This window comes from Mercenaria mercenaria, chromosome 14 (genome assembly GCF_021730395.1).
Source record: "Mercenaria mercenaria strain notata chromosome 14, MADL_Memer_1, whole genome shotgun sequence".
NCBI classification, from domain to species: Eukaryota; Metazoa; Mollusca; class Bivalvia; order Venerida; family Veneridae; genus Mercenaria; species Mercenaria mercenaria.
In genome coordinates, this window is record NC_069374.1 from 19,753,287 (window position 1) to 19,769,566 (window position 16,280).

Genomic DNA, 16,280 nt, shown 5'->3' on the forward strand with positions numbered 1-16,280 from the left:
ATATTTGGTATCTTTGGTATTTTTAAAAAATAATAAAATACAGTTAATTTAGGAGGAACCCTATGAACTGCATTTTATATGTTATTTTGGATAAGTAAGCTGAGATATACAAATTTATCGAAAATTCAGGAAAATTCATGAAACGAGAAAATGACATTGTCCTTAAAATATTTGAATTTTCTCATTTTTAAGAAGACAAACTAATTCGTGCGTTGGTGAAAAGAGACGCGAATGACAAAATCAGCAAAACATAATTCTGAATCAAAAATACCTCTAAAACTTTATCTTAGGCGTTTCTCGCCTAACTTGGTAAAACTATCATAGAATTAATCAGTGAAAAAATGATGAGGTCTAAACTGTTTATCAAGAAGGCAAGGAACTTTTTAATATTCTTTCAAACTCAGAGTTTTGCATATCATATTACCTAAGAAGAAAAAGTATTAGCCTAGATAAAGAAATTGCAAAATGTATAAAAACAAATGTTTCTTAGGAATATGTATGTGTATTTTCACAATTATAATGAATCATCATTTATACTAAAACAGATTGCTCGAGAAAGACGGATACGTCAATAAGTCTTCTATTTTAACAATTACATTTTAAATGTTTAGAGACCATTTTATCTTTTGGATAAGTCTGCATTAAAGATTGAAATGTACAAAAATTGTAGTGTGTGTGTCCTTTTATTAAAAAAATATGATAAATTACCAACTTGTTTACTCTTAAATGAAGTTTTTTTGCGAGTCGTACTCCTATAGCGTGACAATACACTTTTCTGTATTTTCCTTCAATGAAAGGTATGCCTTTAAAGTGACGAAACCCGCATTTTTTTTACAAATCGTGACAGATTATGTCAAAATATATAATATTCCGTATCCTATTACCAAAGTCAATTAAGTCTTTTTTCTAAAATGTATTATGTCATGTTTTTTATTATTTATTTATTTTAAGGCTTGAACATTCATGATTTCGAAATCTTTCTTTCTATTATCTTTTACTTTCTGGTGGAGCGGGATATTGCAAATATACTTCAGTTGATGATACAAGCATCATTACAGGATAGTAACTACTGACATACACTTTAACATAAGATCAAGGGCCACTTAAAATGATGACATTTACAAGATGGCCGCCACAAAAACAAAATGGCCGCCATTTCATGTACCCTTCAATACTTTATTGAGGTAAGAATGTAATACATTAAAACGATCGCTTTTTGTATTTATACACTTTCGTTTCACTTAAGAATAGATCTGTAGAATGCATAGTCTTGTAATTTGTAATCAATTTTGTATGACTACGCACATGGGTGTAGACATCTCAACACTTAGTTTCTATAACTTATTTTTATTTCGAACAATGGTTAAATCTGAAGCTCAACAAACAATACAAGTTTTATATACGTTACATTTAGATTACATCCAATGCAATAAAATATTTAATCAACATAGTAAGAAAATGCGTCTTATAAACCATGAGGTGACAAGGGGTACAAATAAATAGGGCAGCATGAGCACATGCACAATCAAGAGCAATATTTACTTATAATGCACACCTTAAGAAACTACCACAATTGATTTACTATATGTACCCATGAAACTATACACATCGGAAATCGTGTTTTAACCGAAGCATATGCTGCATTTAGTCATTTTCTTGACAGTTGCAAGAACAAATTGCTGTGCATAACAGACCTGAGCGGTGGCACTTGTAATGTCTAGTACAGGAAGTCCTTTTGCAGCTACAATTTTGAATCTCCTGGAAGCATTCAGCTATTCCGCCCAATTAGGGATCCATACATTGGTCTGCTTCAGCCATCCCCAGTTTGATGGAGGTGGCAGTTGCTGCATGGTTACAGTTGTTGGTCTCAGACCTGACCTTCCTAAAAAATTGGTCGTTTCATGTGTGTTTTTTCTTCAGAGCATCTGTGCTATTTCTTAGGAATGATTTGCAAGATTTCAATCAAACCTTGTGATTATTATCAGTACCAAGCCTAGTTGTACATGTGCGAAGCGGGCTCCATTTAAATGATTTTTCGCTTATAATGACCCTTTTCAATTATTTCTTTGTATGTAGGCCTACATGGGAAACAAAATGTCCGTGCTATTATATGGTCATTATAAGCGAGACTTATATCAAACCTTGTAATTATCATTGGTACCAAGTGAAGTTGTGCATGCGCCAAACATGTTCCATTTGAATTACCTTTACACCGTATATGGAAACAAATTTGTCTGCGCTTCTTCTCAGTCATTGTATGACAGATTTTGACCTTGTTATTATTATCATCGGTACCAAGTGTAGTTATGCATTTGCGAAGAACGTCCCATTTGAATGATTTTTCACTAAGTTATGGTCCTTTACTAGTTTCAAATATGAAGTTACATATGAAAAGGAAAAACATCAATAATTTTCTAGCATATTTCATATGCTGTTAAGTATAACAAGTTGAAGACCCTTAGTAAAAAAATAGTGAAAAACCACAGGTCGCCCAACATAACATAAACGAAAATGTTGCAGGCTTGGTCTGATTGGGCCTGTTTATGGACGGTAGTGGAAGTGCAAGCTACCGTACACGCCCTCTAGCCCCGGTATGAGCAGAACTCAAGATGTTATAAGTACCAGAATGTAATTTCGATACATCCGCAGACGTATTCATACGGCACACGGAACCTTCAATGATGCAAAAAGTGCAATTCCATGGAAAGCGGCACATGGTCCCCAGATAAATAATAGCTGTGCCCTAAACAAGAAAACAATGAGCAGAACTAAACAAACTTGACTTTAGAGAGGGGGCTTCTTTTCACAGAAATTGCAAAAGGACAAGATTTAAAAGCAGGTTACATGATCCCTTGAACGTGACCATGACCAATCTTACTAACATTCTTCTTTTTTCTTTTTGCGATATTGCTATAAAATTTACACTACTTGTACAGTTTCAGTGACCTTGATTTTGACCTACATTCTTCTTTTCAAGGCATAGCAATGAAATTTGAAGATCTAATACAGTTTTGCACAATATTTTTGTGCATCTATGACACTTCTCATTTTACAATATACAAATGCTATGCATCATATTTTCTATACTTCTGTTCGTCTAAAAATAAGCTGCTGTATGGGGATATTCATCACCATTACGGATAGGTCTTGTTTTATCCGCAAGAAAACTAAATAGTTCAGCTTTATTTTCATCGCATCTAAGAAAGCTATTCCATTATTTAGAAGGTCTACTTTTAAACTCTTTTCGACATTACCAAATGTTTAATATAGAACACAAACAAAAGCACAGTTACTCAAACTTACAAATGGTATGTTAGTACAAAGTATATACGACTGGCGTTCAATATGTAATGTTACTCCGTATGTAGTTCCATTACCGTTGGTTATTTTTAGATGCGGCTTTCGACACATTATAAAGCAATTTATTGGGAACATAATGCTATTAAATGATAAAAATCGGCAGGTTCAAAGTAAAAATATAATCATTTGAGTGAGGTGTACTCAGGTACACTGGACCATAATTATAATTTAGATTTGTCCTGGGCATCTAGAGTCTCAGAAAAATAGAATAACTTGTAAAATCACAGAATTCTATCATTTTTTCTACGAGGTACAGCAAATTGTGATGTGTTTGCGTTTGTTTTAAACTATTTATTGCATTTTTAATTTTACAACACAACTAAAAATATCTAAACTCGAGGTTGATTCCATTTGGAATGGGTGTTGAGAGTAATTAATCAAAGTTTTAAGAACTAGTTTCGCAATCGAGAATAAAGATACTAGTATCGACTTAAAATACAAGAATTTTTGTAATGATTATTATCGTCCCTGACTAAATTGCAGAGGCTTATTGTGCTCAGCTTATCATTTTTCGAGTAAAAGTATACCCACTCAATTTAATACTGTTATAAACTTTTTTATTTTAGTTTTGATATGTTTTTATGAAGATTATGATTTGTTTTATCTGTTTAAACTGAAAATTGAACTATAGTTCTAGTTGTTGAATAGTAGAATCAAGGAATCGCATATTACAATCTAAATATTTTGAACATAAAATTGTCCAGTATACCCGAGTACACCTCACTAAAATGACTATATTTTTACTTTGAATCTACCGATTTTTATAATTGATAGAGCATTGTGTTCCCAAAACATCGCTCTATAATGTGCCGAAAACCGCATCTAAAAATAACAAGCGGTTACGGAACTACATTAACATTACATATTGAACGCCCCTCGTACTATAATAATTTGAAGGCCGTCGAGGGACTACCCTTTTTCCACCTTCAATATATATTTTAGCATTTTGCTGTATGGGATACGACTTGGTTTGTTGATGTTATTCCTACAATTAGGTCGTTCATTTATAACTCCCTTGCAATCCATACATCATCCTGAGGACTGAAGCACCATTCTCCTTGGCTCGTCTTTCATGAGATGGCACATTATGTCTTTTCAGATACGACACTTTAACTATTATAGTGGCAAACCAAGGAGTATTTTGGAGACTTCATACAAGTGTTTTAAGTTGTCACTGAACCCCATGCCGAGTTGCATGACAATAAACTAAACAAGTTTTCCCTGGTAGTGCTTGTTATTCATTTTATAGAATCATTACACATATCATTTAATTATGAGTTATTAAATATTTTGTTTCAGCTGATTAGCAATGGTTCAGTTTTACTATGGTTTTGAGACTATTTCTCAGTGAAACAAAGCAAGAAATGGAGGATAGAGCAGAGAAAAGACTGAAAAAAGAGAAGTCCATAAAAACCGTAATTTAGTGTCTTTCAGGACAAAATCATAACATATGCTTTCAGGTTTATCTGGCACCAATATCCAATTGTTGATGGTTATAGCATGGAAAGTAGAAAACTCAAACTTGGTCGTGATAAGAACATTATTTAAAAGTCTGGCGGCCATTCTAAAGCTGGTGACCATCTTAAATAGGTCGGTATTTATAAAAAGCAGCATTAAAAATAAAACTAAAAGCATACGAAGACAAATTTACAGGGAAAAACATGTTAAATCCAAACAAATATGATACTTTAGAAACTTACAGATCCTAATTATACGAAAAAAATGCCTCAATTCTGGCAGCCATTTTAACATTTGGCGGCCATCTTGTAAAAATGGAAAATTTGTAGGTGGCCCTCGATCATTTTTGAATCAAGGCAATGTGATTAACCTTTAGTGTAAATTTCATGCTTGTATCATCAAGTGAAGTATTTTCTAAGATTTTCTCACTAAGCTGCTCCACTATTTGTACAAATCGGTTGTATTATATATACATGTGGTCTATTACAAACGCAGACAATAAAATACAATCTTGGTGAAATATAACACAAACAAGTAAATACTTAGACATCCACATAGAAATCAAGTTATTTAGTACAGATAAAACCTAAGCAGATATACAAGCATGACCATAAAACGCAATTTAGGAATAAAAAAAAAAACCTAAAGAAGATTGCTTTATTAAGGCATGGATACAAAAATGATAAAAAGGAATTGATCCTTGTGTATTTTGATTGAGACGCTTGAGCTTTCAATTGATAGACTCATCTTTTGTTTAAGGTGTTGATTAAGGAAAATCACACGGCTTGCTTAACCTTATCTAGAATAGAACAACTACCTCTTATAGCTATTTAGAATGGCATTATAGAGCACGCTGGCTTACATGTATCAACCAGGTGGCTTGGGTTTAATACTCCAGCAATGCTATTGTGTTATATGTAGTATCACTAGCTGTGTCGGTGGATTCCTGGAGTCAGTCTTTAGTGACAATTGCAAGCACAAATTTTCCGAGCCGAGCATTACATACAATTATTTCTTAGATAACTTGCACGTGCAAACAACCCATTGGTTGTGTATTCAATAAAATATTGTATACTTACATTTGTAAAATAATGTTACGATACCCGACAGATGATTTTATGTTATCTATTTCTTTTTAATGTTGTATGAATTTATATAACGTTATGTTAAAGTTTATAGAATACAATAGGACAAAAATAGAACAATTCTGTCAGATCCCTTACAGAACAAGCCTTCTCCGGTGAATGGAAAGCTAATAGTAAGTTAATAGCGCTATTCACAGCAGCAGTTCACGCATCCGGACCACTTCCTTTTTAACATTCTGTTCACCGCAGACTATAGTGTTCGCTTCTTATACACCGCAGGACTTTATAAAAAAATTATATTGTATCATTAATTCACGTTCAATTCACCGGAGAAACTTGAAATTCATGATTCTGAATAAAATAACTGCACCAGTTTTGGCGGCAAAATGGTTGGTATAGTTTGATATTCTGGACCATGCTGAGCACAGCAGATTTATGTTAATAGCATGGTATCAGCAACAGTAAGTGTCTTTTAATTGCCTATGATATACACAAGGAATGTCAAAAGAAACTTATGATTTATTTTCATTTTATTTGAATTATGTAATTCTAAACAGATGCAGACTTACTTTTGTCATCAGTTTTCATGACTTTGAATTCTTGTACATGTAAATATATAGAGATGTCAAGCTAATCCACTAGCTTATCAAATCATCTGCCACAAAGTGCCAGGATGAGCTTTTGTGATTGTTCATTGTTTGTCCATCTATTCATCCATCAACTATATATTTTCTAGTTCTGGCTACCATAACTTTAAATGTTGCTTTTTTAATGATTGACGCTCATTATGCAGGGATGCATCACAGTATAACAATATCGCTGCGCTAAATATTATTAGCTATTTATGTTATCCGTGACAACCACCAAATGCTCATTAGAAGCTAGTATGGGTAAAATTCAACACAAGACTAGGTATAGATTGATATTTGGGCTTTATTAAGCCGTAAGAGATGTAATGAAACAGAGTGAAATAAAAATCGAGTTATACAAATAGAATTTTAGACAATACGCCAGTAAGTGACAAACAAAATAAAATGTCAAGACAAATAAAAAGTTACAAACATTTCTGATTTTAATTAAAAAATATGGTGAGGTTGGGTGGGTAAAAGAAAAATATTGCAGATCCTTTCTCGTCCGAATTAATGTTAAACTAAACGCTGACTGGTTGCTATAAGTATCCCAAGCTAATTATATGTACATAGTTAACTTGCGGCCGGACAGTAAGAGTCTGCGGGCCGAGTTAATATTCGTCGTCCGGCACATAAATAATTTTATGGCACATAAAATACATTCATATTATCCGTGACAACAACCAAATGCTCATTAGAAGCTAGTATGGGTAAAATTCAACACAAGACTAGGTATAGATTGATATTTGGGCTTTATTAAGCCGTAAGAGATGTAATGAAACAGAGTGAAATAAAAATCGAGTTATACAAATAGAATTTTAGACATATCTGGCCATGAAAATACGCCACAGCGTGGGTGGTTTCATAGTAGGGAAACAACCCACAGACGGCCAGACAAGAATGAGCATTTAGTGAGAGGCGAGGATATACTTAATAAAACATACTCAGAAATAATATGATGTACCATTCTGGGAAAAGTATTTGAAATGTATTTAGAGGTATGTACATCTGTTAAGGTAATGCGACTAGTTATTTAAATTTCGTCTTAACAACACAAAGTAAAAATAGTAATAAATGACTAGTGTATATACATTGACTAGCGAAATAAAACAATAAAATCATGTCCTGTTGCCTAAGCCAATCAGGATATAAAGTCCTCTGTAAACAGGATTGTACAGTGTGTGTTAAAGTTCCTGTTGCCTAAGCCAATCAGGAATTAAAGTCATCTATAAACAGGATTGTCAAGTATGTGTTATAGTTCCTGTTGCCTCAACCAATCAGAATTAACAAAAAAGCTACATATAGGTGTTCGTACACCTTGTGATTATATTTCAGTTCCAGTGTTTTAAGTGAGGTACAACACAACATATGTGTAAAACTTGAGCACCTATAAATGTAAACTGTCCTATCAACAGAACTCATCACTGTTATTTTGTCTTGTTGCTGTAGCCCGTCAGGCTTAAAATTAAATTGCACAAAATAGTAAAACATTGATTCAATAAATTTACATCATGTACCGAGATCTGTCGCTACAATCAGGATTTCAGTTAAGTAAAACATAAAATAAAATTTCCCTGAATAATCAAACAATGTTATTCAACAAGACAAGATCATGGTATCCTGTTGCCTCAGTCAATCAGGATTGCAAACAAAGCTATGTACAACCATGTCCATTGTTCTGTATGTATACATATATGTTTCCAGTTCATACATGGTACATGAATGATATTTTGCTGCCTTAGCCAGTCAAAATTTCAAATAAAATAGAAATAGGTGTATGGTGACACATCCCTTCATATACCGTTATTGGCAATAATGACGCTCAACATTTCTGTGAATCTTCTGGCCTGATATAAAGTTTATAAGCGTTTGAATTCCAACGGTCTAACTGTTGCAGTTGTAAGGGGGAGTACTGGCATTTAAAGGCGTGGGTTGCTCCGCCTATCCTGAATGAGTGTGATGTATATTGTAAGGGGTCTAAGCCTATTTTTTCCACACAATCCCTCAAAACAGTGCGTAGCGTTACACTGTACAGGGGACGGCCATGTTTTCGATAAAACAGTTGGCCTTGTTTTGAGGATCTTTTGCGAAGGAATCTATCAAGAGCAATAACCGGACAAAGTCGGTAGTTTTTGTTTGACTGAAGGGTGATATTGGAAGGTTTACCATTGAAATGTTTATATTTTGGCATGTGGCCTTGTGAAACATTTTGTTTTTCTGGTGCAGGACCAGATTTTCTATCTGTATGACGTTATGAGAACCTGTCCTAGTAAGAGTTATCTCCCAAATTCTGAGTAGACCAAAAAAAAAAAAACGACACTACGAAAATAGTCTTAAACATTTGTCTATCATAAGATGACTTTACAACTTCTTTTAACGATCTTACAAGGGAGAGAAGGATTTGCAAAGTAATCGGACGTCGGCAGTTTGTCGAAGAAGTTTTTGTTCTCAGGGCGTACATTAATTTTGAAATTAGGAAGGTATCGACAGGGTTTTGAGCGTTGTTTATCTTATGCAGATACGCTAGACCGGACAATTTTGAACGAATGGTTGAGGTGCGGTAACCTTGTTTATGACAGAAGGCTATGTACTGGGGTAATTTATGTTCTGTTATTGGGAGGATGCGTTTGCCTGGATAAGTTTGGGTAGAAAACTCACAGAAATGTTGAAAAGCATTCTGGTATGATTGTTATGTGGCCAATGATAAGGAACTGTTTAACAGGTCTAGTACTGTATGATCTAACACAGATCTAAAACTATTGACTCCACGTCTGTGGGATCTTTGTCCATATGTGGTGCTGCAGCTTTGAACTGTACGATCTGTAAACGTGACGATAGATCGGGTAAATGATTTAATTTACCAAGGATATGTTTAGCTTTAATCAAAATGTTAAAACGCATGCAAAGTAGAACAAAACGTCTAACAAGATGCATTAAAGCTTGGTTTTTTGAAGATTGTTTGTTTAAGATATGTACTACAGCCTCATTATCAGAATGTAAAACCAGACACTTGTTTTTTTAAAACAAACCCCATTTTTCAAGGGCTACAATAATGGGGAACAATTCTTTAAAGGTTATAGGCATCTCTTTAATAGGTTCCGGCCAGGTGCCGTAAAACCAACTTTTCCCAAAAATACACCCGAAACCTAATGAACCCGATGCATCCGTAAAGATATGCAATTGTTGATCGGTAACCCACTTGCCATCAAGAAGGAGATTTTTCCATTAAAGTGCTCAATGAATATAAGCCAAGATTTGATGTCTTTTCTACTCTCAGAATTTAGAGTGATACGATGGTTCGGGCTAGCTACCTTTTTAGTCAGATCTGTTAACCTGCGTAGGAAACACCTGCCTGGAGTTACTACATTGCAGCAAAAATTCAAAAGGCCCAGCAAGCTTTTCAATTCTTTTAATGTGTTTTTCTACGTTTTACTTGTGCTGACAACAAAACCTGTAGCCTAGATTATCCTTAGGTAACCTTGCTGCTACCATATTGACCGAATCGAGTTCAATTCCCATAAAAGTGATAACCGTGCATGGCTGCTGAGATTTTTCTTCTGATAGGTACACCTACAGATCACACATTGAAAGGAAGTTATCCAAATGTAGCTTACATTGGTTGGAATGTGGAGGTCCCATTATTAAGAAATCATCCAGAATGTGTAATATGAAAGTGATATATAACTTTTCCCTGGCTATCCATTCGAGACCTGTACTAAATCGTTCAAAAATAGAACAACTGCTTGATGCTCCCATTGGGAGACATCTGTCATAATAGTATTGCCCGTTCAATTTGAAACCTTAAAGATTATAATCATCAGGATGGACTGGAACAAGCCTTTAAGCGTCTGCAATATCTGTCTTGCTGAAAAGCGCTCCAGGACCAATTTTTAGATAGAGGTTGCCTGCATCATCAAAAGATGTGTAGGAAACTGTAGCCATTTTTGGGTCTATTGAGTCATTGACTGAGGAGCCTTCTGGAAAACTTAAATGGTGGATGAGACGGTATTGACCAGGGGTTTTCTTGTTGACAATTCCTATGGGACTGACTATTAAATTGGGGATTGGTCGTTCTTTAAATGGGCCTGCTATTCTATTGTGGGAAAGTTCCTTTTGAATTTTTTTAGTTACTACATCTGGTAGAATGTAACAAGATTTCAAGTTTCTAGATTCAAATTCAGACCGAACACCTTGGAAACCGTGTTTGAATCCTTTTATAATATATGTTTGGTCAAAATAACCATGGAGGAAATTTTGAAGGGAGTTTATTTTAATTGGCGTTGGAAGATTTTTGCAAAGGTTTGCCTGTTGGGGGCGTTGGGCTGCTTTCTGTGTGATTGACCGAGGAGGGGCTGAGCTGCATGCTCTCTGTTTCGGAAGGAGCAAAGGCCGGAGTAGTGAGACCCTTTGCAGAAACCACAGATGTGGGGCAATGTGCAGTTTGGAATTCGGCATTCCCCATGCCTGTTATAGGGCCAGCATGTATTTGGCCACAATTTTGGTGACTGCGCTGTTTTGGGGGATTTGTTCCAGCGCTATTGGGCTGGAAATGACTCTGACCGAAAGGGCCGTTGTGAAGACTGTGTTTGGGGTTGGATAGGGTCTGTACAAGCACGTAACCACAGTTCATAGTGCATGAAGTCCCATGGCATGTTAGACTGTGATTTTAACATGCAAAATTGATTGTCATAAGATTGCCATGCAAGGTCAGGGCGGCGTGATGCTATGTCACGAACTATCTCGGCATATTTCATCAGAGATGCTGTTTCCTGTGTATATTTTTCTGAATACAAGGCAACGAACCTGAGAAAGGCTGAAGTCCATGCCTCAATGGAGTTGACCTTTTTTGACCTAGCTGTAGGGGCAATATTTATATTTTTATTAGCCACTTGAAATGTAAATTGGTTCAAAGGCTGATTGTTGGTTTGATTTGATGGTAGAAGTTCAGCCATTTCGATAAATGAGTGGTTCCATATTTTCTTCCTTAACTTTTTGTCAATTTGAATAGAAATTGGATTTGAAATGGGTGTTCCAAAGGGAGTGCCACCATACCCACCCTTATTTGTAAGAACTTGTGGGTGCTCAGATACAATGTCTCCCAGAGTTTCTTCATCTGAGTCTGAAGAGTTTTCACTGTCTGTTGGGATTGCATCTTCAATAATCATCTCCGGGTCGAAAGTATCTTCATCCTCAGAGGATTCTTGTATAGTGTTCGTTTTATGCCTCCGTCTTGTTGGCGGTAAACGCCTACGATTATTGTTCTTAGATGCAGTACGGTTTAATTTCGGAAGTGATTGTTTGTAAGTGTCTTTAAGTTTTGCTGACGTTTGTTTACTAGTACATTGTTTGCTGACGCGACCATTTTTTACTTTCCCGACTTTGTCACATGCCTCTACCGTGCTAGTGTTTGGTTTCACAGGTGATTTGCCTTGCTGCTTTCTGGGGGCCATCTACAAATACGTGGAAAAAGTTATAAATGGTGGTATGTAAGCACGCATTGATTAACTAGATATAAACTATTGAGCCGACGAATGTAAGTTTGCTACTTGTACAATTTTATACTTTATATACAATCATATAATCCAAATGTCTAAGACGGAACGTTACATAACTAAACCATTGTTACACGTTTATGTGTACGTAATTCTGTATGTTTACATTTACTTTTATATATACATGTATATATATATATGCTAAGTACCTTGAAGATTTGTATGCTATGATATCAGTAACAAATGGTTTAATACCACTGTGTATAGGATTTATAACACCCATACCGGTACACAACTTTAATAATATATAACTGGGTCGTCTGACTTCCATTGTGTGGTACGTTAGTCTAGTGACTGGATCTCAGTTTTCATAAATACCTTCTCTATGGCTGTGCCGCCAAATAAAGCAAACTTATATATAACAAAATACATTAGTATAGCGTTTAAGCTATAAACGCCTGTTATGGCTATAACAGTTGTAAGTTGTTTATATGAAAAATCTGGTATATCAGACTTGGCATATGGTACATCAGATACTAGCTTGGTCATCATGCTGTGTCTGAATCTGCAGATTATGAAAACCGTTATAATGACACTGTTTAGTACAAAGCTTGGAACATCGGATTTGTAGCATAAATCTGGATCATCAAGCATAACAAATTGAATGGGACATCAGACAAATATCTGGGTCATCATTCCAACGATCATATAATGTATAATACATATATATAACAATCTGATTTATATGCCTTTGAGAAAAAGTTCAAATTTTAGATTAAATACGGAACATCAGTAGACACCTGGATCATCGTATTATAATCCATGTTTGGTAGAGTGTAGTGCATACTGGTGCTAGTCCATGTAACTAAATATGTTGATAATTTCCGATGCTTTGTATTAAGACGCAAGAAAAACTTTATATGAGCTTAAATTTAATTTATTTAACGAGAATTAGTATTAAGTGTATCAATGATGTAAACATTTGATCTGATATCATTACTATGTTTGTTTAACGAATATGAAAGTGTGGCCTTTCTTACAATTGTGACCAATGAAAGGAATCTTATGTTATTAAGAAAAGTCAATAAGTATACGTATCTGAAATAGTACAGGTCTTTTGCCCCAGTGATGATAGCTGCTCGAACATTATTGTTCAGTTTCCTGTTTCCCATGGTAGATAAATGGATGCCGTCAGCTGCGTATGCTGTCAGTTTGCTTTCGTCTGACCAAAAGCCCTTCAGTCTCCAAAGTTTTGCGTACTGTTTCGGAAGATCCTCGTTCAGTAGGCGGTAGGTAGCATCTACACGATTGTTGAACCAAAAACAGTCCACTGGATATTTGATCGGAACTGTAGCCTCTATCCTATGAAGAGTTTGAAATACTATCACCTTTTTCACATTGTAAATAGATAGGATGTGTTCCACCAGGCTACATATTTGTTCAGAGACACTTTCTGGGGTTGTGTTATTGTCATAAATGTCACATGTACCGATTATAAGAATAATGATATCCGGTTGAAAATCCTGAACACATTCTAAACTCGTTTATTAGCGGTACATCCTGGGAATGCAGAAAACTGCACCATAAAATGTGCTGGCTCTAAATTAAACGAGTACGACATTTCTTGTTCGTTTTGTATAAATGACTTGAGATGTGAAACGAAAGAATGTCCGTATAATAGAATCTTTTTCACCATGTTTTGATTAACCGTAAAGACAAAGGAATTCTGACCGCTTCCCTTGTTGACCTACTTCCTTTATTTACAAGTAAAACTGTCTTTGTTTATGAAATGTAGACAGCGTCTATCAATAAATACGTTGACATATCAACGATAATCACCTTTAAATTCTATTTCCACAAAATATCTCCAAGTTATGTTTCGAGAAAGTACACTAATTAGTGAAAATTAAAAGGAAAATATTGTAGATCCTTTCTCGTCCGAATTAATGTTAAACTAAACGCTGATTGGTTGCTACAAGTATCCCAAGCTAATTATATGTACATAGTTAAATTGCGGCCGGACAGTAAGAGTCTGCGGGCCGAGTTAATATTCGTCGTCCGGCACATAAATAATTTTATGGCACATAAAATACATATATATTTTCTTAAAATAACAATGCTCTTCTGAAACTACAAGACGAACACTTTCTGTTGACATGCAGCTCGCAGCTTATTCACCGCAGACAGTTCGCAGATCAATTTCATCGCAGAATGTTCGCAGCTCATTCACAACAGACTGTTCGCAGCTCATTCACCACAGACCTCATTTGCATGTGAAAAGTTAATGAAATTTAATGAAAAGTTAATGATCCAAACCTCTTTTACTTTCTATTAACCAATCATTCACCGACCATTCACCGCATACATTCACCACAGACCATTTTTGTCTGTAAGGGATATCAAACCCACATCCACGTTATATGTTTATGCTAACTTGTACAAACACGGCTTTGAGGGCGATACAGTTTTGCGTTTCTAATATTAATCTTTATCCAATATAACATTACTGAACAATACTGATTTTGGAACATAACCTTAATAACATACCTTTCTATTGTTTAAAGCATAAACAAGTCGCTGACCTCGACAATGAACTATAATATGAACGCCTATCAATTACTTTACATATAAAGATATTGACTTAAAACATTTTAGGACCTTTGAAATGTAATTGTTTTAGAGTTTTTTGTTATGTATTACAGTATCAAAAGTTTCAATGTCTATAAAGTAATAAAACTCATAATATGGTATTCAGCCTTACTCTATGTGGTTTCTACCAGGCCTGTATTGCATGAAGCGCGCAAGTACATAGTGTTATGCAGCATAGTAAACCTACCACAAGCGAATAAATCCGTAATCAAACTATTGTTTATATGTCCCTTATACTACATGTATATACCACCATCTTTTTTATTGTTTTCTAGCCAAACTGACTTTGAAATTGTCAAACTAAGACACTTTCATTTATTTTGTCATATATGTAATAAAGTTCAATAATGCCTAAATTCATAGTTTTAATGTAAACTAGAAGACTTTGTTTCGTTTTGAAAATTTATTTTGGATTACTTTCTGTCTATATGTAAATATGAGAACATAACTGCTAAATATTGTTCAATAATTCAGTGACACCCCATATTTATTTTTACCTATAACATGGGAAAATAAATGCCTTTAAAGAAACCAAAAGTGTTGTTGTTGATTTTCCTTTCTTGCAATTAAATAATTGAGAAGTAAGGCAACATACTGTTTGAAATAAGTTATTCAAGTTTGCCTGAATATATTTTTTATGAAAACACATATAATTTAAACATACAGTCAAGATTATAGCTTAATTCATCTTAATTGTCCACCTCCTGTTAGTAAAAGCAGTTAGTAAAATGTTACAAAAGAATATCTGCACAACATGCAATATTTTCTGATCGTACAAATATCCAACATATATGATTAAATGATAAAAACAACACATAAACATATCACTGAAGGTCAGCACAAGTATTTAATTAAAACTGTTCTCAAAATAAAACATTTCATGAATGGGCATTTTCCTTCATTGTAACAATGTATTTTCCTAGTCAATAACATATGATTAGTGTTCAGCATCTTGATATTTGGTAGATGAATTGTAATTGACAACTCCCTCTTCACCAGAAGCAGGTCGTGGACGCTGTGCACTTTTCATCAATACCTCTCGCGGTCCTGTGTTTCCGCAAACACGTTTGCGCACTTCATTTATACAGTGTAGGCCGTACGTGACGACGACTATCAACAGAGCTACCAGAAAGAACCCAGCTATCCTGAAGGTATAATTGAAATATAGTAATAAATTGAACAGTTAAGCTGTGTGGAGATGATCGTTTCGTTTTAAATGCAATGTGGTTGCAATTCGTCATGTTTCGTATTGTTTTGCTGTACATAGTTGATGTAAGTGTTGGTTTTGGTCACTTTGGACTTATAAGTCGCAGAGGGGTCCATAAAAACTTACTTTGCTACCATCTAAGACGAATAGTCTTTCGTGTTTGAGTAGTTATGATCGCTGCATTTAACTAACTTGCAACTCACTTCTATGTGTTTTGTCGTCTCTAGAGGCATATGAGGAACTCAAACGATGGTTCCCGTGTGTTAAAGAGGAGCCACAAAATCACTGTATTCTTTTGCATTTCCATGATAGTAATTATACATGCTTTGCAAGAAGAAAATGAGAAATAACAAGTATCTAGTTACAAATTGACAGTGACATATATAAGGCAAAGACAATG

General features: G+C 34.8%; 1 protein-coding gene across 1 annotated transcript in view; it reads right to left on the reverse strand.

Moving 5' to 3' along the window:
* Positions 1-13,196, reverse strand: part of LOC123526657 (uncharacterized) — a 46,555-nt gene extending 33,359 nt beyond the window's left edge. The window contains exons 1-4 of the mRNA XM_053522533.1: positions 13,135-13,196; positions 12,403-12,589; positions 11,589-11,982; positions 9,277-9,408 (exon numbers count right to left, since the gene is read on the reverse strand). Of these exons, the coding sequence (XP_053378508.1) occupies positions 9,277-9,408; positions 11,589-11,982; positions 12,403-12,589; positions 13,135-13,196 (775 nt within the window). The remainder of the gene's footprint in view (positions 1-9,276; positions 9,409-11,588; positions 11,983-12,402; positions 12,590-13,134) is intronic.
* Between the last annotated feature and the right edge of the window lie 3,084 nt (positions 13,197-16,280).